The sequence below is a fragment of the Epinephelus fuscoguttatus genome, linkage group LG7 (assembly GCF_011397635.1).
Source record: "Epinephelus fuscoguttatus linkage group LG7, E.fuscoguttatus.final_Chr_v1".
Taxonomy (NCBI): Eukaryota; Metazoa; Chordata; class Actinopteri; order Perciformes; family Serranidae; genus Epinephelus; species Epinephelus fuscoguttatus.
Genome location: NC_064758.1, coordinates 15,976,358 through 16,001,691, shown reverse-complemented (window position 1 = coordinate 16,001,691; position 25,334 = coordinate 15,976,358). Strand labels below are relative to the sequence as shown.

The window sequence follows — 25,334 nt, the reverse complement described above, 5'->3', positions numbered from 1 at the left end:
GGACTGATTTTACACATAAAACAGACTTTTCAAAACTATAATTTACATCTTCTTCCTTCTCTCTTTGTTCTTCCTTTTTTCATTTAATGATAAATTCCTATTGTAGCACAGTATTATCACCGCCAACTGTAAAGGAAAAGATTATGTGCTTTTGAGCTTGAATGTGTGGAACAGATACAGCTGTTACATAACACTAAGCAAGATGAATCAAACACCAAAGTGCCATGCCTGGGATTTATTATTGTTGTATTGCTGTTTTTAGCATTAACTGTTTTTGCTTTTCAATGAACTTGATGTGACATTCTGGCTATTATTGGGTATCAGATCGAAACAAACATTTCTGCCAAAAGGGGGAGGGCATTATCATCCCCTACATGATAGATGTGTCAAATTGTTCCACAGAAAGATGAGATGATACAAGTTTTCACGGCCACAAGAGCGTGATTTCATTCATTATCTCCTCCTTGACTGGCTTAATCAGTGAAATCACCTGGTTTGTCTGAAAAACAAATTAAAAAGCCCTGCAGCCAGTGTCTGAATGAAAAGCACCTGACTGTTTTCCTCCTCTTCCTCCCTCTTTCAAACGTGGGCTATGGCACAACACCATAAAATGCATGGTGTGGTGTAATACAGAGCAATCTTATCACACAGAAAATAGCTTGCTGAGCTTCCCACTCACTCCTTGAAACACTGACAAGCACGAGTGAGAATATGTGCGTGTGGGGCCATGTGTGCATTTTTTCTTTGTCAAGTTCTACCGCTCCTGTTTCCCTTCATCTATAAATCTAGTTTTCCTGTTATAATTTGCTGCTGCAGGGGCCCAGCTTCCCCATGGGGATCAATAAAGCTTTATTTTACATTCAAAACATATGCAAAATGTATGCATGCACATGCTTAAATTTATGTGTATTCATTGCTTCCACTTGTGCATACATTCGGTGTATGCAGAGTATAAACAGCCATTAATGTGTGTTGTGTTTAATCATCTGACAGAGGAGCAAGGAGGAGAGGAGAGCATTGGCTGCAAAGCTTATCGGCTCTCTGGCCCAGGTGAAACCAATAAACAGTGTTGATGATGGGCTTGCTTTATATTTCAATTTAAATATCTGAAAGTTATACTAGCTGCATTATAAAATCCAGTAATATAAAAATCACGAATATTACAGGCAAAAAACAAATAGAAATTTTAAAGCCTGGAGGTGTTACTGTGACTGCAGAGTGAAGAACTAAGAGAAAAGTAAGAACAGCCTGAGTGAGCAGAGATATGAGATATGATGCAGAAAATGACCTTCTGGGCCTACTTTGTATGTGTATAACCAAGATATCCACTTATTATACTCTCTCCAGAACTCACACATTTCCACTTTTGTTTTCCTGTCACAAGTGACATCTTGTGATATTTCAGAAAGAGACTTCTGCTTACTTATAATAACAATCTGAGCCGCTCTGTGGAAAAAAATAACCACTTTTGATAGACATACAGCGACGATGTTTGATTGCCCCATGTGCCTCCATTGCAGCTTGTTCCGCCCCTGCCGGCCTCCTCAGTACTGGAACAATTTAAAAAAATGTTGTTCCCCTCAGGTGGAGGAGTTTAAGTATCTCGGGATCTTGTTCACGAGTGAGGGTAGGATGGAGCGGGAGATTGACAGGCGGATTGGGGCAACGTCAGCAGTAATGCGGGCGCTTAACCGGTCCGTTGTGGTGAAAAGGGAGCTTAGCCAGAAAGCGAAGCTCTCGATTTACCGGTCGATCTTCGTTCCAACCCTCACCTATGGTCACGAGCTCTGGGTAGTGACCAAAAGAATGAGATCGCGAATACAAGCGGCCGAAATGAGTTTCCTCCGCAGGGTGGCTGGGCTCAGCCTTAGGGATAGGGTGAGGAGCTCAGACATTCGGGAGGGACTCGGAGTAGAGCCGCTGCTCCTCCACATCGAGAGGAGCCAGTTGAGGTGGTTCGGGCATCTGGTAAGGATGCCTTCCGGACGCTTCCCTTGGGAGGTGTTTCGGGCATGTCCAACCGGGAGGAGACCTCGGGGTCGCCCCAGGACACGCTGGAGGGACTACATCACCCGGCTGGCCTGGGAATGCCTCGGGGTTCCCGCAGAAGAGCTGATGGAAGTGGCTGGGGAGAGGACTGTCTGGGCTTCCTTGCTGAGGCTGCTGCCCCTGCGACCCGGACCCGGATAAGCGGAGGACGACGAGTTGTTCCCATCAGTCTCTTTGATCAATTTACATGGGACAATAGGGTCCAGGTTAAAAAATAATCCTTTAACACAAATCTGGATTTTTTGGGTTCTTTGAGGCTGGCTTAATCCCTAAGGCCAAACCTATGTGCTGACAGTTTACTGTGAACCACATGAAGTCATTTTCAAATTAAAATGTCTCACTTTCTTAGATTCATAATTAAAGATGGTCGATATAGGCTAATAATGATTTTAGATGAAACCATGCAGGTTATTGTCAAATCACCATGATCTGTGATGATCAAAATTACATTTTCGTATTAAAGACTTACTAAGTTTGAGAAGAAAAAAAGGTCTAAACTCATCTAAAAGATTCTTATTTTAAAAGACCAATGGAGCTAGAATGTACGACATTAAAATAGGAATCAGTCATTTAAACAATAAAATGTATTAAATGATTGACTGAAAATCTTACCTCATGTACATTTATACTGTTAAAGAACCAAATTAGCTGTATGAGAATTAATTAGCCATGTAACAGCACGTCAGTCTGGGCAAAGAACTGGGCGCTGATATATTTGTGCAGAAGATGAGATTCCTGCCTGAGCTGAGAGTGACTGCTGCTGAGACTCATGGGAAGGTCACTGAAGGTTAGCAGAGAGGGAAGAAACTAAGTCCTGCAACCAGCTTGAGGTAGGAAGAAACTGCACACTGAGGTTTTAGCTCCACTAACCGTTTATAACATTAGCTGAGCCACCACTGAAGAAGGAATACAGCACACTATCCCTGCCTAAAGACAATAAACCCAGAGACCAGTGCTGGTGGTTAATATTACACAGGCTAACAACATGCTAGCCTAACCATTTCTGTCTTTGGAGTGATCAAATTTGGCCCTCAATAACCAAACTAAGTGGCTAGCTCTGTTGGTGGATAGTAAGCTAGCCTGCTAACCTTCTAAGAGCATGAATGCCATGTATAAGGGTGAGTGAAAACCTTTATTATGATTAATTTATGCTTTTCTTTTTGTATTTAGGCTAGTTAGCTAACCTGTGCACCGAAAAACTGTAGCAACTGTCAACAAGATAGGAACAAAGAGGACAAGGAATAGAAAATAAGGCTAATGGCTAAGTTAGCATCATGCCAGCCTAACTGTTACTGTATCTCTTAAGTTCAAACAAGTTGGTTCTATGTTGTTAGCTTGTTAGCTAGCCCGTTGGCTTTCCAAAAATATGAGTGTCAAGACAAGAATAAATTATTATTTTATTTTTTCTATTTCAGTTATTTTTGTTCATTCTTGTTTTATTCAGGCTAGCTGGGTAGCTAACTTGTGTAAAATCTGTAACATAGACTCAGAACTCACGCTCCAGACGCTTGACCTTTTGATGTAAATTATTTAGATAAATACTCCCAGGTCATAGTCAAATATATAGGCCAGCTGAGTCATGAGTTTAGCCTCCTTTTATCTTTTGACCATGCAAGAAACATCTACTTCATTTATTTAAAGGAGCAATAAGCAAAAGTCATCATTTCTAGATTGAAGGAATTAAAAAACTGCTATGTGAAGAACTAGAGGTGTAATTTCATCTAAAGTATGGCATGACCTCACACACTCTCTCTCTGTGTTGATCTCCATCCCCTTGTTTACAAGCCGGTCCGGCTGCGCGTTCATGTATGTTCATGTGAACTACTCCCCCCCCTCGGAGCCCTTGGCCCTCCCTCCCTATAAAAGGCTACAGCCAGTGAGCAATGGCAGCGCGTATTTTCGAAGCGAAATGGCGGAGAGCAGAATGAAACGTTCACCTGAAGACGATCAGGATCTGACATTACCTCTAAAGAAACAACAGTTGTTGGCGAAGAAATTGTCAGATAAAGAAAGGGACAGGACTCGGATTAACATTGGCCTTGCATTCCCAAGGTGGAGAGCACTGCGAGAGCTAAAGGGACTACAATTTGACTCAGAGCTAGCTCTTCTTCTCCTGGACAGGTACAACATAAAGTCAAATGTCTGTTTTAATTAGTGTTACAGTAATGTTAGGCACATGTCGCTATGTCGATTCAACTGAATATAATGTCACAATCGTAGCATGGGTTAATGTCCGGAGCTTGAGTTATTAGCGGCTCAGTCCCAGCAATGGGTCAGGCGTTACGGTTGTGTTAGGTGAGTAGCCCGGCAGCCCAGCTAACATTTGTAATTAGCATTGTAAAATTTAGCCCGGCAGGCAGCCTGGCGGGCTGTGTTTAGCTATTCCCCTGCCTACTTCAATGATGATGGTACCTGTAATAAATGTAATATATTTGCTGAGATGGAGGCGAGGCTCAGTGACTAGAAGAGCTGGTAGAAGCGCTCCATAGCTGCAAGTTATTCAACTAGCCATAGTAGCTCTAGTGCTAACTCCAGGAGCTAACGCGGCTCCAGTTCACGGAGAAGAGTAGGGACGTTAGCGTGGCAGCTGACTAGTGCTAACACTAACAGGAAAGCAGAGAAATAGCTAAACACAGCAGAGACTGAGAGTGAGTGAAAGACATCGCTAACTGCTAAACTAAGCCAAACTTAGTTGGCTGTTTAGGTTTTATTTCCTTGCCCCTGTGGCGAGTGAGTCTGCCTGTAGTGAAACCGGGGCTAACCGGTGCTTCCTCCTCAGGCTCCACTTCACTCAGCTGCCAGCACAGCCAGTTAGCCTCCACTAGCTTCCCAGCTAACGTTAGCCCCAGCTCTCCGTTTGGATCCAACCAGAGCACCGAGCCCTGGTTTGTTATTTAGGTTAATGTGGGAAGAAGCAGCAGGTATATCGGGCAGCTGAGTGAAGTGGAGCCTGCGGAAGACACACCAGGACTGTCTGGATGTAATGTGGAGATTCTGCGGTGCTCAGCTGCACACATGAGGCGAGTGGGGTGGGGGGTGGAGAGCAGAGGTAGAGGGAGGTGTGGCTCATGACACACTTTGTTTTGGTCTACAGGCAGTGCACAACAGCGAACCTAGCGGTGAAACAATTTTGCTTTTTGCCCCTTAAAGAGACATCAGGGTGAGTTTCCAGTGTGCGCCCCTGGTTGCAAGAACATGGCGGTGGGGAAGGTTTGTGACTGGAAGCTCTGGGGAGGGGAGAGACCGTGTTGGTAAACTACTATTTTTAGGATGATTTTAATCACAATAATTGTCTCTTTATAGTTTTTCTTGATTTATTTCATATGATTGGTCCAAAAGGTGTGCATCAGATTTGTTTTGATTTGTAAGACCGGCCATACACATGCCACATCTTTAACTGCCTGGAAAGTGCGAGGTCAGGCGCTGGGTGCGATTCCTCTGTGCCAACTTTCAGGGGGCTGAAAGGAGGTTGTATCCGAAGCTGCTAAGCAACCACAACAAGCACCGTATTATAGTTCACTTACATGAAATCCTGAGTGCAGAGCTGATCTTCTTTCAGGCGTTGTTATAAGTGTGTAGTCTGTGGGACAGATTTAAAGCTCTAGGTAGGCCTGCACTAAAAGGATCAACTCCCTCTCCATAATTATCACAGACTGATATTTACAGTAGAAGGGATATCTGTTGGCAGTGTATGGTTGTTTCCCATCACATGACATGCGGTGTGCGCTGCTGTGTTCAAAAAGTTGAATTCTGCATCTCAGTGCACAGCTGTTGCAGCCTGAAAAATAGGCACTCAGGAACGTGAGCACGTTGCTCTGGCATTTGAACACATCTGCTGCACGTCTACATTGAAAAAAAAAAAGGCTTTGAGGGCGCAAAAATACAGTATGGCCCCTTAGGGCCCCTTAAGGCAGCAAAGCGAATATACTGCAGAAAGTGTCAGAAGCACAGTGAGTATACAGTGAGCATAAAGAGAGTTGAAAGAAAGCAAAGAGAAAAGGGGAAAGAGGATGAGACAGATAGAAATTTAATTAACCAAATAGTGTTCCACTTTTTATATCAAAGAAATGTTAACCTCTGATGTCTTCAGGAGCTAACAAAAACCTAGCCCTTCATTAGGCTAACAACATGCTAACCTCACAGTGTCTGTTAATTTGTCAAAGCTAGTCAAATCTCTGTTGGTAGCTATAGTCTGCTGCTGACCTTCCAAAATAATGAATGTCATGCAAGATTGCATGAGAAATGAAAAACATTTCCTATTCAGGGTAATTAACAATTCTGTGCTCCAAAACTAAATTTGCACAACTCTGAAGTACTGAGAGACGGGGAATAAAGACAGGCAAAGACAAAAGAGGGAACAGAGGAGACGAAGAGAGGACAGAAAATAATGGGAGGCGAGGTGGAGAGAAAGGAGAAAGAGAGAGGAGGCAGATGGAAATAAATGGGCCGTACAAAAGCAATTCTGTCAACAGCCCAGAGTGGGAAGAAATGGATGCAGAGGAGGAATAGAGGAGGAGGAGGAAATAGATGTTTAGTTTGGGTCCACCAATAACCTAAATAGACTTGTTTTGCTGCAGGTCTAGAGGTGGGATAAGGAATGTACCCGGCTGGGGGGAACAAGATCAGGTAAATCCTATCCAAACCTCTGTTTGCTCTCCATATCAACTGGAAGAGAAGGATACTAAGACTAACATCAATAAAAACTGAAAGTAGCTCCTCTGGGGATTTTCTGGGATTGCAAATGAAAAACTGCAGTCAGGCAGCAGACTACAGTCCACCTCTTCCTCCCTCTTCAGCACAAGAACTGATCTAATCAACCATATTTTCAAATTGGTTCACTGGTTAGCCGATTGGTTAAAGCATAGCACTCTATGATATTTACTATTTAATATGTCATCTCAAAATGTAGTCACTTAAACAGCTTTAAGTCCTAAAATGGCTACCATAGTGAACCCTTCTTTAGACATGTAAAACTCCAGTCTATGAAAAAGTCCAGCTGAGGTTAACTGTGCCTTTCTGGGTAAGACCATGTGACATCCTCATCCCATTTTTCCCCTTTTTGTCACCTCCCCTCTGTATTCATCTGCCCTCATCTCTGTCACTTACGTATGATTGGCAGACGAGCTTTATCCCCCTCTTCCACAATCAGACAGTAAATTGAGGGTTATAATGGGACTGGGTGAAATCACTTTGACTGAACAAGCATGTGTATTGGGTCATTAAAGGCTGAGCTGCGACAGTGATAAATGTCCCCAGTGCTACGCAGAGGCAGAGTGTGTAAACACACAGAGAGAAGGACTGTTCCTATTATTTGGGTTGTCACCTATGTCAGGCTCAGTTTCTCACAGCAATTAGTGATGGTGTCTTCCTTAAAACGAAACCAGACCCCCCAGCACTATCATCGCCATGTGTCCTCTTCTTATCTCTCATTGCCTCAATGTTTTTCTTTCTTGATTCTTCTTTTTCTATTTCAGTCTGGTATTCCTCTCTGTCTTACCATTGATCACTGTAAGCGTGAATTTTTGAGGGCTATTTTTCAGATTTGACCAGGGCGTTATCCACACTGCCTCTGGACACAACCAATCAGAGCAATGAAAGGTGATGTAGTGCAAAGTGTTGGAGAACTATAAATAGACGACAGCGTGCAGAGATGAGCTGTAATAGTGTGGCATTGGTATGTCTCTGAACAAGTGTTGCTGTTTTTGCCATCAGTATTTGAAAATAGTACTTAAACAGCAAGTTCCACATCAGCAGCAGCCATCTTGGTTGCGTCCTTAAATGCATCCATGTCATCCTCTTTAGTAGGCTAGGTTTATTCTCGCTGTAGTGTCCCTGATGCAAGAGTGCGCAAGAACGAAGTGACGTCATCATGTAATTTAAATAAAGCGTGAAGGTTCTGCAAGTTTGTCAGCCATCGTCTGAAACATGCCATATATTAGATAAGTGTTTGTGACTGATCGGCCAGAAATCTGTTGGAACAGGCAGGAGAAGCAGGCACATCTGCCAGAGCAAATAATGAGCTTGTAGATTTGTCTGGTTCCCAGGCTACCAAAACTAGCTTTTGAAAGCCAAGGCCTACATTCTTGTAATTACACTGCCAATCTATGTGCCAACATGTCTTAAAAGGATAAAAAATTTCACATTTTATTGCTCATTTTCCAAATGACATGACATGTGTGCCAAAAGATTCACCTACAATGCAGAGCCTGGGTCTTATCAGTTCAGATTTGGAAACATTTTAGTTACTCTGAAATAGTTGTATATAGAGCCACAAAGGATCTATGTATATCTGCATTTATGGGTAAAATCTTCTGCCCTTGGTAAGAGTGTAGGTAAAGATACTATAAATTAAACACTCTCCAATAAAGTCTGAAAATGAGTTGAAAAAGATGAGATACCATTAACAAGAGTTAGACCAAAGAAACAAGAAAACTGGATTCTCAAAAGTATAGAGAAGCTGTCAAGTTAGTTAAATTGCAACTCATGCCAAGAACAACTGTGACAACAGCGTCAGTTGAACTGTAACTGCTACAGACCTGTGCCAGTAGGGGTTGCTATAGCAACAGAACAACCAACTGACACCAGGTGTTGGTGGTAGAGTACAAACAGAATAATTTTTGGCAAAACACAGAGGCAGTTTTGCTGTGAGTGTACTGTAACTCATGAGCTTTTGCTTCTCTTTTTCCTCTTTCAACCTCCTTTTCCGTCATCAGTTTCCCTGTCAGCTTTAAGTCTTTTATCCCATCTTCGTCAGTGTCTCTGCTGGGTGAATCAGTGAAGCTTTGAGGTTTTTGTTGAGTCACCCCTCTTCCCATCAAACACACACACACACACACACACACACACACACACACACACACACACACACACACACATTTGTACATAAGTAAAACTGGTCTTATCTGCCCAGCTCTGACCTTTATGTGGTCTTTGGTCCAGTGATTAACATTTTCTGAATCTCTGAACACTTTATGGTTCATGTATGCAGACCATGTACAACACAGCAGTGCTTTGAGCTAAATGCTGACATGCTGATGTTTAGCAGGTATAATGTTACCATGATTACCATGGTAGTTTAGCGAGTTAGCATGCTAGTCACATGGGTTTCAGTTCATGTGAGACTGGTGTGACCTCATCCTAACTGCACAAGCACTCATACATACATACATATATACATACACTTGTTATCTTTATTGGGACTTTTCATTTAGAACATTGAGTCCCTCACCCCTGACCTGACCTGAACTATCACAACCAAATAATTAATTTAATGCTAACCTCTTTATTTATTTTTGCGATTACAGTGCTTTTACTATATCGTTTAAACATAAACACTATAAAGTTACTAAGTTTGTTTTTCCTCCTTCTGCACTCACATTTTAGTTTGAATTTTAATGGATTGTGTCAATGTTACTGTACACAGAAACTCTTGGATCTCTTGGATGATGTATTAATCCGACAGGCTCATGTTATGGCCGCCACTTTGAAATATTTGCACTTTGTTTCTGAGAAAGTCTGGCATGTTGGAAGGCTTTAAATACTACAATACCAATGAGCTTTTGCCTCCACTTATTGTAGCAGTGCAGCTCTGTGATTGGATGTTTCTTTCTGAAATGTATCTTGGGAGTTGTAGTTGATTTCTCTCCTTCAGTCTGTATGTCTTCACACTTCTTGTGCCTTTGACTTTTCATCAAAGGAGCCGATATTTTCGCACACAGTTGCTCATCTTTTGTAGTGATGATTCAGCCAGGAAAATTTCACGCTGATCCAAGTTGTGAGTCATGTAACAATGTCTGTGTGAAAAATGAAAGGGAAATAAATGTGAAATAGCTGCTCATACTTTTTGGGCATTTTTAAGCCTTTAATTGATAGGACAGACATGTGAAAGGGGGGGAGAGAGAGAGAGAGGGGATGACATGCAGCAAAGGGCCACAAGCTGGATTCGAACCCGGGCCGCTGCAGCAACAGCCTTGTACATGGGGCGCCTGCTCTACCACCAAGCCACCAACACCCCAAGCTGCTCATACTTAACAACTCTGTGTAGGTGCATCAAGATGATCTAGTGATCTAGTATTGTGTTTCCAGAGTTTTCCCAACCCCAGCCCTCACAGCCAAACCTCAAAATAAGATCAAATAAAACACGTTGTGAAGATAACAAAGGAAGGTATACATCAGAAATAGAAGGATCAATAAATGAAAGACTGCTTTAAACCCATTTCCTCCCATTAACAGTAACAAACACGCAAGTATACCTGAACAATCTATCCCAGTCCAGTCCAACAGCTCCGCCATAAATTCTACCTTTACAAAGTTTATAATGTTGAGATTATGTTTAAATTGTCAAAAATGTGTAAATTCTATTATCTGAGATCATAGTTAATGGTAATGTCTTACCGGGCTACATTATACTGTGAGGTGTTTCTATTTTTTGTCTCAACACTAGAAACATCCCTAAATATAATGCTACCCAGTACAACATCATCACTCATATGACCTAAATCCTAAAACATGAATACTGAACATTATGGCCTTAAATTGGCTCCATGGCACAAAAGTTTGATTGGACTGCATTGGACTGTACAGGTGTACCTATTGAACCAAACTCTGAGTATAAATTACCCCCAAAAAACAAGCATTTAATCCAAGTAAAAAGTTAAAAAAAAAATTGCCTCTTTGGTCTTTTAAAGGAGTTCTATACGACATTAATATAGCAGCAAAACACTATTTGCTGTGTAAAGATATACTGGAGTGATGGCGTCCTGAGCAGAGAATAAAGTCAGGCTCCCGCTGTGTGTGCTTTATTCCGAGCTCCTCTGTTTATTGCTGTGGTAGACGGTCCAGCCGCGCATGCATGTTCGTGCAAGTGAGTGCACACACACTCACTCAAGGACCTTCCACCCATCAAGGAAATTGTTTTATCGTTGTAAATCTCAGCGGCTTGGTAATTTATTAATCTATGAAATATAAAAAAGAGAGGGACATCAGAGCGTCTGTACACACTGGCATCAGGATTTTCATCAGATCACTTCAACAGACATCTGACCATGAAGGTAAGTTTGCAACTTCATACATCTCATGCTTTGTGTAATTGTTTGATAGAGAATGTTAAACACGTTCAGTGTGACTATTTAAAATACACACAGGATAGAGTTTCCTCCAATTTTATTCTTGTTTCTGAATGTAGCACTTTTAACAGTATTTCAATCCTCACTTCAGGGCTGGATTCAGCCTCTCTGGCCTGGGGGGACAGAATAATTCAGGCTGGGAAATTAACATCAGCCCAGGACTCCACACATTCACAAGAGACCAGGTTTATTGAAACTTTTTCTACTCTTTCTACATTTATATGATTAAATATTTTTTATATTTACCGTTTATGCAAGTTAAATAAGTTAAATTTTTGAACAGCTTAAAACAGCCAAGCATCTTCAGTTTCCTCGGTTAGTCAGAATCACCTCCATGATTAAGGCAACAGGACTAAATCTCCACACACTGTATATGATGTTAGTGCACTTTTATACTGTTTGTTTTGCACCTGGCATTTCTCCAGACCTCTAACTGGACTTTGTGAGTACAACATCTGTACTCCAGCTGGTATCAGTCGTCCTCCTCCTGGGCCCACTGTTGACCCACTGCCAGCAGCTCCTCTTCCTTCCACTAGACTGCAGTGATATACATAAAAATGAAAATAGCTGACCCAGTGGAGTGGACAACGTCTACCCCATCCAATCCACTTCTGTTGTCTAGGTACACTTACGTATACTCTCTGGGGCACAAGTTGACGTTTAGATGATACAAGTTTTCAAAATGTGACAGTGAGATCATCTTTGACAGAAACATAGACACAAGTAATGACTGATGCTTCTGATACAGCAGATACATGTAGTCTTGGCACCAGCAGTATGCACAGTGCTGGTTGCAGCAAGTTTGATCATACTGTATAAAGTACTTGTAACTGCATAATAGTTAAAATGAGGCTGGCTGTAGTATACTAGGATTACAAGAAAACCAGTTCAGATTCGAAGCCTTCTTAGCCTCCTTTCTTTATGTTGCTGCAGGTCGGAATACCTGAGAAAAGTTTCCAGCTGGGGCAAAAGTCCAAGGCCCCCATACTGGGGCTTCTGGTGTCAGCTGAGAGACAGGTAGCCTAATTTCTGTGAGCTCCTCAAAGGCCGAGAAAAAGTGACCAACAACCTCAGCTTTATCTGCCAACTGCAACACTGTAACTGTGTCCATGGACATAGTCATGGGTTAAATTGGTAGCTACAATTAATAGTTAACACCTGCAATAACTGATTGTTTTGATCACTTGGGGGCAGCAGAAACAAGTACTGAACATAACACTGGCATATTATCATCATTTCTCAGTTAATATACATCTTAGTAAATAATGGCTTTCCAATTCCAACAGTTACGATCCTTAAATCAGAGAGGAGGGGCACCACCATGAGACATATCTCCATATTGCCCTTTCTTTAATACATCCTGAAGCAGACAAGGTGGACAAGTTAAGAAAAGAACAAGAAAGGCTGCCTGGAGAGTAAAATGCTGTAACACACCCATACACACAGTTCAGACTGTTAAAAGAAACCAAAAACAATTGGTTCCCGAATAAGTGAAAATAACAGTGAAGCTTTGCTGCCTGTAAACTTGACCCATCTGATATCTTTTTTGTTCTCAGGGCTTCTCAGAGGAGGATGGATGGCTCAGTGAACTTCTAAAGTCCCATGGATTATTGCAAGATCAGCCAGTCATGACTTAGTGAAACTCACTCTTCATAAAGTACAATCAAGACTAGAGGACAAAAACTTCACCTGAAGCCTTTAACGTCAAAGAATATTTTACAGAGTTATGTACAGATCTAGCCTATTCAAAATGTAAAAACGTTTATGTGTCTGCAGATCTTGAGACCATCCACCAGTTGACACAGATGTGAAGGTTCAAGTAGTTGGTTGACATGAAGGACTTTGAATGAAATAAAGTATTTGCTTGTTACTTGTCATTTTCCATTAACCCAGAGTTATCAACTGAATGTAGTTGGTTGATTCACAGATGGAAGAGCGTTCATAGTATTACTATGATTAGCATCATTGTCAGGATTAAACACTGTGATTCATGTCGTGTTTCTCTCGGAGACTCCCTGAGTTCTCACAACAGACAGAAGGTCTTCACATTTGACAAAGACCAGGACTCATCAGGGGCCAACTGTGCCAGGCTATGTTTGGAGGCATTCTGGTACAGGGTCTGTCACTTTGCAAATCCAAATGAGGTTTATTGTTGGGGGGCTGACAGCACTGTCTTTTCTGTTGGAGTGGATTGGTTCTGTTGGAAGGGTAATAAGTAGTCCCTGAGGACCATCAGCATGAAGATTCATCCTGTCATTTCCCCAACATATAGCATCATATCATCTGATGGTTTGTTGTCACCATGGTGGTATGTGATCTCACATACTCTTAAGATGGAAACAGAAACAAAGAGGCTGTTGATAACTTCGTTAACTGCTAACATAATCTACAGCAAAGACAAAGACAAAGTGACATTTAAAAACAGCAAGTGTTTGGAAAAATGAAAACTTTTTGAGCCATCAACATGTAAAATGGATGTCATGAATATTTCCAGTTTAAATGAAAGTCAAACTAACTAGTCTCAGCACATTGTTTGGTGGAGGTTTGAAAGCCTAATTTGAATAATTATCTGCTGTTTGGTGACAATAAATGAGAAGTTGAGCAGAATGCAGATGTGATTTGATGTATTCAATTTGTGTTTTGTGTCTTTCTGTCTGGATTCTTTGTTGAAAAGTTCAGAGGGCAGTCACTTTTTCTTCATGTTCACAAACAGAAATGATCATACGTTGCTTCCTTATCTACAACTCCACCTTCTGGAAACATTTACATATTAATACTTGGTGTGCCTTGAGGTATTAATAGTAATGCTAATGTTACCTCAGTCTCAGATATATTTGGTCCTCTATCACCATAAAACACCACAAAAAAGAGACATGTTAAGTTAGCTCACTTTACCCAGCTAGCTGTTTGTGCAGTGCACTCCCTGCAGCCCCACCTCCAACAAATCTCAGACTCCATCTTCATCATCCTTTTCCCCATGTTTTCACATCTCTAGCTCTGCCATCCTCCCATTGTGGAAGAATTACTCAGGTCCTTTACTAAAAGTACTGATGCAGCAGAGTATTCCTCAATGATGACAATTTATCATGTTTAATCATGCTTACTCGTACTAATGTTTTTAATGCCTGACTTTTACTTGTAGTGATTTTTTTCCACACTGTTCTATTAGTACTTTTTATGTAAGTAGAGGATCTGAATACTTCTTCCACCACTGCTGCGAGGAAAAGACAAAAGAATGCAAGAGAAAGAGTATAATTAGGGAATTCTGAAATTAAAAAAACAGCTTCGATCCTGCAGAGCACTGACGCATGAGTGTGCACACACACAGCAACTGTCACTCGCAGCTTTGCAGGCGACTCCCACTACAGCTGTGTGTTGTAGTATGTGTGCACAGTGACTGCATTTTTGCTCTGTGTTGGTCTGAAAATGAGTACTGTGCATTTGTGACTAGGGATGGCCCTACAAAGCCAACTGTTAGCCTTTTCTTGATCAACCTCAAATGTTTGCTGCGGGTGAACCTTCTCAACCAAAATAACTGTCAACACTGTTAAACACTGCAGCAATTCTATTTCACATTTAGAGATATTTTTCAATGAGTAAATGCAGGATTTGTACACTGATAAAATTCTACACTGATTTCGACCTACAAAGTTGTTTTTTGACTGGTAGACTTGGTATAAGAAAGAAAAACAGGGTTGCCTCAGGTCCACTTTGCTTTTCCGAGAGCGGAAATAAAAATGTCTAAAAAGGCGAAATTCTACAAAGCAAAAAAGAAAACATTGGTGGAGCGAGGCCATGGTCAGTGCAGACTGAAAAGATAATAGAGAGTGAGGGACAGAGAGGCAATGAAGAGGGGAGCGACTGAGGGGCACATGTGATGGAGGAAAAGAAAAGTTTACTGAGAGAGAGATTACAAAGGAGAAAGATAAATTGAAAAGAAAAGGAGAAAAAGTAGAAACATAGAGAGAGGGAGAGATTTTGTCGGGGCCAGACTGTCAGAGAGGCAGACTGGAACATTGTGACACTGGAGTTCAGTAAATCAACATTTCCAATTTCTGTGTGCAGTAACCATTTAAAGCTGGTAATACACCAAGTCTAGACTCATTCAATCAATGACAGCGCAGGCAATAGAATAGAACAGAATAGAATAGAATATAATAGAATTGCAGTTTGCATCTTGTCACCTAGAAGAGCCAATACTGATATTTTTAACCATGCACTGTACGTGATCTATCTCTTTTTTATCAGAACAATTCCAAAATTAGTCTTTTGTTCCAAAATGTCAACACCTTTACATAAATGTGCATAAAAAACAACACAAAAATACAGAACAACATTTAAACAATCAACAACAAAGTCATACTACAAACACTACAGATCACATCAGACATTACGAAAAGTGGACGCAGTACAACAAACTGATCATTCCTATCAGTGTTGTACCAAGGTACACTGAGGATAGCCCTACTTAGAAGCCTGAGAAGCAAAAGAGTTCCTCAACCTGTTCAGTCGAGCCTGTGGGACTTTAAATCTTCTGTTAACTTAACCTGGCAGATCAGAAACATTTATATTACAAATTTAAGGCACTGGCAGCTTACTTATTTCATCTTAGAATAAAAAAATCTTCATTTCTGGGACATCCTGTCCCATTTTGGGATGCACATGTGTCAATACATGGTACTATACCTAAGATACACTACTCTAGGAAAATAGTAATGCTAGCAAAGTTGGGGGGGTTAGAGGTTTCTGAAATGAATAGATACACAGGGAACATAAGAATCTGTCAACATTTTAGTTTTAAAAGTCAAACTTCTTGTCAGAAGAACGAGGTTTACCCTCTTCTTTTAAAAGATAAAGACAGCATACACAAGAGGAATATCTGTCATCTGAAAACAGTTAAAATGTCTTATTTTATAGATGTTTTAGTGCCAAAACATTTCTTGTACAGAGTGGTAAATAAAGAAAATATATTTTTTAAAATATTCAATTACAGAGAAAGGGGTGGCACGGTGGTGTGGTGGTTAGCACTCTCGCCTCACAGCAAGAGGGTTGCCAGTTTGATCCCGGGCGTGGGAGCCCTTCTGTGCGGAGTTTGCGTGTTCTCCCCGTGTCAGCGTGGGTTCTCTCCGGGCACTCAGGCTTCCTCCCACAGTCCAAAGACATGCAGATTGGGGACTAGGTTAATTGGTAACTCTAAATTGTCCGTAGGTGTGAATGTGAGCATGAATGGTTGTTTGTCTCTATGAATGAATGAATGAATTACAGAGAAAAAAATAACAGGATGATAGTGTGAATTTAAAGCAATAGGTTTCATACATTCTGATTTTTACTGCAAATATAACCCACTTAAATACAGTACACACTCATGTCCACACACACATCTGTGTTTATTGCATTACTCTATCAAAAAGAATCACTCATAGAGTTTTTATTACCTTGAGCACAAAAAAAGGGAAAAATAACCTTGAAGAATATTTGTTTGTTAACATCAACTTCTTTTAATAATATCGACGTGTCCTCAGGCAGAGTTCTGAATTTGCTTCCCCTCAGGTATGTGTTTGTGTCTCCTGACTGGGGTGTGCGCTCAGTGAATATTGTCTCGATGTCTGCATATGTGTCTTATTTCTGCCTGAAGCGTATTTGTTCATGTTGCCTTTGACACACGGTAGAAATGTCTATGTATGTGTGTGTGTGTGTGTGTGTAGTAGGTGTTGCTGCAGCCTGTTATTTTCCATTTGAATTTGTTGATGCCCATGGATGTTCGGAGGTCCTTCCACACCTTTCAGCAGCGACCACTTAATGAATCAGTAATTACTTTGCTGGTTTTTAATGTTGTTTCTGCTGCTGGTTCTCTGGCAGTGAGAAGATAATTGAATTTGTTAGAATACAGTGACAATTGCCAGGCTGAATTCTCCTGTAGTGCTCATTCATTTAATAATGCATTCAGTAAAATAAGATATTTTTTTTCATTGAATACTGGGGTGGCATTAACCACTGCTGCCTATTACATTTACTGTGCTCGAGCAGCAGAAAAAATATCAATATAATTGCATTCAGCAATGAATTTGTTATATAGAATTAAATTTAAATAAACACAGAGAAAAACAGTTGTGAAGGTAGTTTTCTGGTCAGGACGAATTCATTACAATTTGTTTACTTGTCAAAATAGTAAGTTAATCTGTCTTAGTTGTGAGCCATTAAAACATTTTGTTTTAATGGGATGTTTGTTCTAAAGAGACAGCAAAAGTTTGCCCCCTTAGTTACTGTTGCCACGCCTGTCAAGCTGTCCGTTCTCAGACAGCACATAAAAAGGTTTACAAGAATAATAGTGGCAAATATACAACTTCACTTTCTCAATAAAGTTTGAAACAATGGGTCTTTGATTGTGAGCTTTGGCAGACATACACAGGCTTCTCACTTTGAAACAGCAATCGTTGATTGGGTTGATTGAAAGATAGCTTGCTAGCGTTAGCATAAAGGTAATGTTTCATTCTTGATTGATCTTGTAATGTTTCAAGTTGACTTGTTTTAGAACAAAAATCCCATTACGGGGTTTTAGATATGCAGTTGATGGCTACATACATGACGTTGTGCTAAAAGACAGAGGGTAGAGATACATACCCCAGGCAAAAAGTTGGTCTCCTCAGCAGTTGATGTAGGCTACAAGACAGCAAGATAAAAAACAGAATTGTTCTTGTGTTGCGGTTTAGAGTAAGATGGTACTAGTTGAGGACAAAGTAACTAACATAAACCTGTACTCTGAGATGGCATCACCCAGGACTATCTCCCACACAGTGGCGATAAACTACACCGTGGTTCTGCAAGTCTTGAACTAAGCTTTTTATTTAAAGTAAAGAAACTTGTAACACTATAAAATAATGTAGCATGAAATGCCTCTGGTCTTGGAAAAAAACTGTGATTTAAGGGAGCAGAATGACCAAAATGTGTCCCCATTGTTAACCGGCCATTCCTCTCCATCTCCCCCATCTAGACCCAGACACAACCTATCTGGACCCAGACCTATAGCTGATAAATTATTGATAATTATTAAATTTTGATTTAACTTTTCAAATTTAACTGGCACAGCATTTGTAGCACTGATTTAGCCAGCCGCAAAACTCCAAGACCAACTGCATCGGTTAAATCATGTCATGTGATGCTACTCAGCCAGAACCCGTCCCCCGAGTCTTAAGTCAAACTGTTTCAGTGTTGTAAGGACTGAATGAAATTCAGTTCATTTCATTATACTGGGGTGATAGCAGAACTCTAACCCGACCTTTAATTGCAGTGTTTGATTTCATTTTAGTTGGAAAGTTGAGAATTAATTTGATGTGAATCTTGTTTCCTCTGCTTTGTCCCTTTCTTGCAGGGGTCCAGTGGGTCCGATGGGTAGCCCCAAGCCTGGCATGCAACAAGGAGGCCATGGTGGAGGAGGAATGGGAGGAATAGGTGGAGGTGGAATGGGTGGAGGAGGGATGGGAGGAATGGGAGGAATGGGAGGAGGAGGAATGGGAGGAGGAGGAATGGGAGGAGGAGGTATGGGAGGGATGGGAGTAGGAATGGGTGGAGTTGGAGGAATAGGGTCCAGAGCTGGCGAGCCCTACCGCCTGGCCACTCACGACACTCCCACTTCCCCCCGACATATGCAGTCAAGCCAGTCAGCCGGCATGGGGCATGGTCAAGGGACTGGCCACGGGATGGGTCACAGTCCAGCTGGGTCCGGCATGGGAGGCCATGGAGGTCAAGGTACTGGTCAACACGCCTCCCGTCGAAACCTCCAAGTCGACTTCAGCGGGTCGGGCGGCTCCAGGACAGGCCGGTCTCCCTCTGTGTCTCCTGATCGTGGCGTGACGCCCACCTCACCCTACTCGGTGCCGCAGATAGCACCAATGCCGAGCAGCAAACTGTGCCCAGTGTGCACCACCACAGAGCTGTCCAACCCACCGGCTGTACCCAACTACAACACCTGCACCCAGTGTAAGGCCACTGTCTGTAACCAGTGTGGCTTCAACCCAAACCCGCACCTCACTGAGGTAGGTCAAGTTTCACAAGGAAATGTATGAGTGTGTTCATCTGTATGTGTGTGTGTGTGTGCAGAATGGTTTAACACTGTTATTTTTCATCTAATGCCTGTCCTTACTTTGTCACTGTGAATTTATGGAACAAGGGAAGACTGTTGTAATTTTCTGGTGGCATAAAAGGAATCAATAATTGAATAATGCTGATTTATAGTGAGGGACTAAGCATTTGGGTATGAACATAATTTAATCCTGTAGGCTGACAGAAGTCACAGCTGATTAATGTTACAGGTTTAGATGATAAACAACAGGGAGAGAGAAAAGATTATTTCAATGCACACCACTAAAGTTTGAGTCTGTAAACAGATCCAGCAGAGACAGACAGGATAAAGATTTTGTCTGGCCTGTTGCTTGAGTCAGTGAGAGAGTGGAGAGAAAGAGATGCTTTTGCTTTGGCTGTAGCTACTTTTGTTTTTCGTGCCAATAATGCACTTTTGACTTGAATGAGATTGAATTGATGCGAGTGAATGAAGTGAACGAGTCAGTGCGGAGAAAGTGATGGGAGAAGTGAGAGGGATGGTTTGAGGCAAGGGAGATAAATGAGGTCAGAGAGAAAGAGAGAGGGAGAGAGAAATCAGTCTAAACAAATTGGTTTCTTATGAAAATCAGAGGAAAATCATACCAGCAAGGCTTGACTATGCTGACTATATTGACTATATTTATGTATTTAATTTAAAAAGGAAATATTTGAAATAGAAAATACATAAATGAGCAAAGGAATGGGAGCAAGAAAGAATACAAACTGTGTGTGAGTCCTGCATGTATGACTTTGTACTATACGTCTTTGTGTGTAGACACTTTGTGATAGACAGTGAGTGTAAGGGCTCAGCAAGTGGCAGTAATTCTTTCCTGAGGTGCTGACAGAATCCCCATTAATGTGCCGAGGCTAGACGCAGGGGTCGTGACAGTCTGTGTGTGTTTGTTTGAGTTCATTGTACTCTTTACAGGTGTGATGTGAAGACAGGAAGCCAAACACCACAGCATTGGCATTCAGAAAGTGGTGGAGGGAAAAGAGACAGAAGTAAAGAGAAAAAAAGGGCAGATAAATGCGACTAAAGTAATTCAGAGATGGATGGAGGGATGAAGAGGAGAGAGGAGGTTAAGAGGCTCTCTTTGATTGAGAGGAGGTTGTCGCTCGCCTTTGGTGACGGGTTCAAACTCTCAGCCCCGGTGTCAGAGTCTGGTGACAAATATCAAATCTCAGCCTTTCTGGGCAGACAGGAAAGACTTCAGACAGAAAACACAACCAGAAGCACGAGGCCACGTCTGATATATTAGCTATGCTGGCACCACCCATTGATTCCCACTGATGTCAGGTCCAGGGGCATATCATTGGCGGACAGCACGATAAATACTCGGCTGAATTAAACAAACAACTGCGGTTGTGTGTCATTTTTCATTTGCGTTTGTGGGGGAGAACATTGGCACCAGAATCATCCATGTGTACCTGGTACATCGCTCACCCTGATGCTCCATGCTAACAAATTAGCATCCACTGCTGAATGATAGTAAATGACTAATACTATTAGAGGTAACACTACTGATGTACTGTATGGGTCATTGGAAGTGTTTTTTGTTTTTTTTTGCATTTTATTTAAATCAGTGGTATTTTGCAGATTCATGAAAAACTGCAGCCTCCAAAATAACAACAGAGTTTATTAATCCACTGCTCTCTGACATGGTGTCTCTTTAAAGGGACACTATGCTAGTTTTCAACTAGCTTTGTATCATAATAATATGGGTATCATGTGTTACCGAACTCTGGTAAACTTACCTCTATCTTGCCAGCGCCCAGATTTTCCAGCCCAGTGGATTTTTGCTGGCCCTTGGGGTTTAGCTCAAACACATTTTGTACTTACGCATTTTTGTATGCTCACCACCACAGACACAAAAAGTATAGAAGCGGATTTCCATCTCCAAAACTAAGACAAAACTTAGATCAAACTGTGAAAATGGACATTATTGATCAAATATGAACCAAGATTATGTTCCTGCATAGCTTGCTTCTCACCTGAAATGTTTAAGAAACATATTTTATTGCACTGTTTGGCTATAACACAAGAATTTGTGAACATGAAGTGGACACCATTTTGTTTCCTATATTGTAAAAAGGGAGGCTGAAAATACTGAAATCAAACTAAGCAGATCGAATATGAACCAAGATAAGGTAACTGCTATGTCTATTTTTCACCTCAAATGTTTTCCAAAACATATTTTAGTTTACTGTTTAACTGTAATCAGAGATTGATTGATACCAACCAGCTGCCATATTGTTTCCTGTCTCAAAATGATCAAGCGTGCCTTATGTCCCCACCACCAGGGGCATTTATTGGTACGTTGCAGCCAGAGTTGAGTACTTTGATTACTTTTTGCAGTAACGAGTAACCTAACGTATTAGTTTGCGGTTTGAGTAATAAAATACTTGAGTACATTTTCAAACAAGCCATCAGTTACTTCCGTTACTTTTAGAACGCTTGTCCTTCAGCTCTGAAACAGCAACGGCTGTCATTTGGTTCTAATAACGGAGATAACGTTAAACCTATCAGTCTGAAAGAAGTCATGAAGCTTGTGGCTAGTTATGTGGTAGAAGAAATGCTGCCGTTGTCTACAGTGGAGTCTAAAACATTCCGCAGGATCGTCAGTAAAATCCCCACAACTCAGTAGATGGAGGAGGACTCCCTGACAGACAGGTCAGACTCAGGAGGACTTGCATTATGCCTGGTACACACTACATGACTTTTCTGCCCGTTCTTAAAGTCACTATGTCACATTACACAATTGTGGAGTCATAAATGGTGCCGTGATTTGGCTGACAGACATGACACACTACACTCACCAATTATCCCCGGTCGTCTTTCACGGCGTGTGTGATGTCATCAGGTTATTCTTGTCCTATTTTTAGTACTTTTACTATTATTCAGTCACTCTGTCTGTTCATGTGCCAGCTGACATGTTGTTGTAGTCACCTAAAAGCGCCAGCAGATGGCAGGAGCTTCACTTGAAGTCCCGTAGGCAAACATTCAAGCTACTGTATCTTCCACAACCAAGTTCCTACAAATGTTTCACAATAAAAGCCTATTTAGAAAATGGAGGGATTCTCTCAGCTGGGGTTATAAGGGGCTTTTAATCTGAAAGAAATTCAGGGAGTGTTGAGTTTGAAATGATGGCACGATGTGTTAACTTTATAAATACAACAGGAGCGGATAAAAAGTAAAGTAACGGACCGTCTATAATGTAGTCTGTTTCAAATGAAGCTGGTAGCCTCTGCAGTTGTGGTGAGTAAAAGCCCCGCCGCTATTTGTTAATGTTATTACTTTATGTCCGACCGTGAGGATGTACCATTGTTTGCTAGCTTGATGCTAATGACAGTAGCGTTAACTCAGCGGGTTGACAAAGTGCCTCTGCTGTTTCACACCATCATTTCCCCCTTTTACTCTGTGTGGTAACATCCCTAGAGGAAATATTAAAAACACTGGGGTGCTGTTGTCATACAGTTGTCTACGGCAGCAGATCGTTCTGTGTTTCTACTGGTCAAAGTGACGGCTGTGATGGGAGAACTGGATCTCAGTGAAGGGCAAGTGGTCCATAACTTTAATTTTGGAGACAAAAAAATGTAGGCTTAGCGCCCTGTGGTCCATTGCCCAATAGGAAATGTAGAATACTCAAAAGTATTTTAAAAGTGCTTGAGTTACTTTTCTCAGTGAGTAACATTAGTAGTACTTTAAAAGTACTTGAGTTACTTTACTCAGGGAGTAACGCAGTAAAGTAACAGTAGACAGCCCTGTTTTGTGAGACGAACTTCTTTCCAGCAGTGAAATACTTCTTTAAGACTTTTGTAAACATTTTATTTAATAAATAACAAAAATAAAGTCACAGACAATGCAGTAAAAATGTGTAACCCGTGTAGCAAAAATCCATTCACCTTCAGTGCAAACATGTATGAGGCAAGTGATTTGTGTATTATTGTTCAGACCTGTCAAATAAGAGCGCTTGATCTCGTACAGCAGTGCAATCTAAACTCAGAGTGCCGATATCTTACCTGAGCAAACTTACTTTTGAAACCAAGATCCAAGCAGGAAAAGCAGCACATCAGTTCCCAGGAAACATTTAACAGTTGGCAGTCTATTTTAACACAGGTCTTGGTCATTCTTAGCACAGCATGTCATGACGGTCTTCCTGATTTTAAATTCGCCTACTGTACTGTCTCTACAGTACGGCAGCTTCTATCTGGCTCATGTGGGATCATCTTTAAGACCGAGCTTTGATCTCTGCTCAGGTGCTGGCACATGTGGTCCTGTGTGTGTGTGAGAGGAGACACAGAGTGAGTACTACAGGTTAATAATGGTGGATATCGCTAATGAAGTGGAAGGAGCAAGGAGTTGATAAGCCTCTGATTTAGGGATTTGGAGTGCACTTGTGATAGATTAACACATGCACACAGACACACACAGACACACACACACACACACACACACACACATCCTCTCTCTATCACAAGCACAGATATGTTGATGCACACACATATAGTAACCCCCATTTGGCTCAACATAATTCATGCAAGAAGCCTGTGCAATAATTATGATGTTAATTAACTGAAGAAACCCACAGGGACTTCCTGTAGGGCAAAGTGGAAAACATAACATGGAATGCAACACAACAGCATAAAATCCAACCACCACCTTAATTAAGAAAAGAAAACGTTATCTGTACCTCCCGCACATATTTATATAGGAGGAAAGGGAAACTACTTAATTTTACCTGCTTATGTCATTGAATAATTTGAATTTCCTAAAAACATAAAAATCATCTTCAAGTTTGAAACACACACAGATATGCGCTGAACACAAAGCCCTGCTGTGTCTGACTCTCAACTCCTCCATCTTGTCCAGATTATTGCACTGGTCCTTCCATTGTTTGTGTTCCCATGAATTATGGATTAGCTTCCTATTCCTATTAACATTCACTAGCTTCTCCATTATTGTCCCAGCTAATCAATGTTCCCTCAATCCTGATAATCTAATAAACAGTAGCGCCCTGCAAATCTTGTTATTCTCTGAGGTAGTTAGCATTAAGGCAATTCAGCCCCACAACTGTATGAGATGAATACACATTAGCATGCCAGGTATGCTTATTTACTTCCAGCTCTAAGAATTACAACTAACTGTTAAACTTATTTTATGATTTTGTTTTATTCATCTATCCAGATAATTTGACAAATTCGTGTTTACAGCGGTGGCTTGTCGGTCAAAATATCTTGGGAATGTCCCTGAGATTGTTTTTAAAAGCCATAAATATTCAAACTTAATTAAAACTTAATTTTAAATGCCACAAACTATCCTCACACACACGCTTCCCTCAGCTCTGAGTGGCAGAGCTCCAGCCTTGTTGTGTCTGCAGCTATGGATTAATACTTAAACTGAACATTATCCATTATTATCACAGCTAATCAATGTACTGTGTGTCCTGGTAATCTAATAAGCAGCGCCAGGCTCCATATCCATTGTATTATGCTCTGATTCCATTTGCATCAGATAACATTTAGCAGACTTAGCCAGGCAAGACAAAGAGATTAATGTATATAAACAGGTCAGGTATGTTTCATAATGACTATTTAACAAGCACAAGCCCCACATACAGTCCCCTTAATGCCATCAAAATCAGATTTTGAACTCGTGTAAATGATTGAAACTGGATTAAAGAGAAACCACCTCTTGATAGGAAGAAAAAAAATAAGATTAATAAGAATGCACATGAGCCATTTTGTAGCTAAAATTTTGATCTTAAAAGCACATAATGATAACATTTCTGCAGTTCCTTTACAGCTGTGTGTTGAGGGGCCGACCACCATGTTCTGTCTAGAATCACAGATCATCATTGTATTTAATCGATGGCACTCTCTGTCCTGGTAATCTAATAAGCACTGCCAGAGTCCATATTGTGCTGCATTCTGACACCTTTTGCATCAGTTAACATTTAGAAGACTAAACCAGGAGAGTGACACCAATTATGAGGCCAAAGAGGACGATCAGAGAGAGATTATGGTCAATGTATCCAATTCAGGAAAGGTGGCATTTAGGAACTG

The 25,334-nt window shown here is 41.1% G+C and overlaps 1 protein-coding gene across 4 annotated transcripts in view; it reads left to right on the top strand.

Annotated features, from left to right (window-relative positions):
• bsna (bassoon presynaptic cytomatrix protein a) overlaps window positions 1-25,334 on the top strand; it is a 206,714-nt gene that overhangs the window by 29,353 nt on the left and 152,027 nt on the right. For all 4 annotated transcript variants that reach the window (XM_049580095.1, XM_049580097.1, XM_049580096.1 and 1 more), the window contains exon 2: window positions 18,544-19,207. In XM_049580095.1, the coding sequence (XP_049436052.1) occupies window positions 18,544-19,207 (664 nt within the window). The remainder of the gene's footprint in view (window positions 1-18,543; window positions 19,208-25,334) is intronic.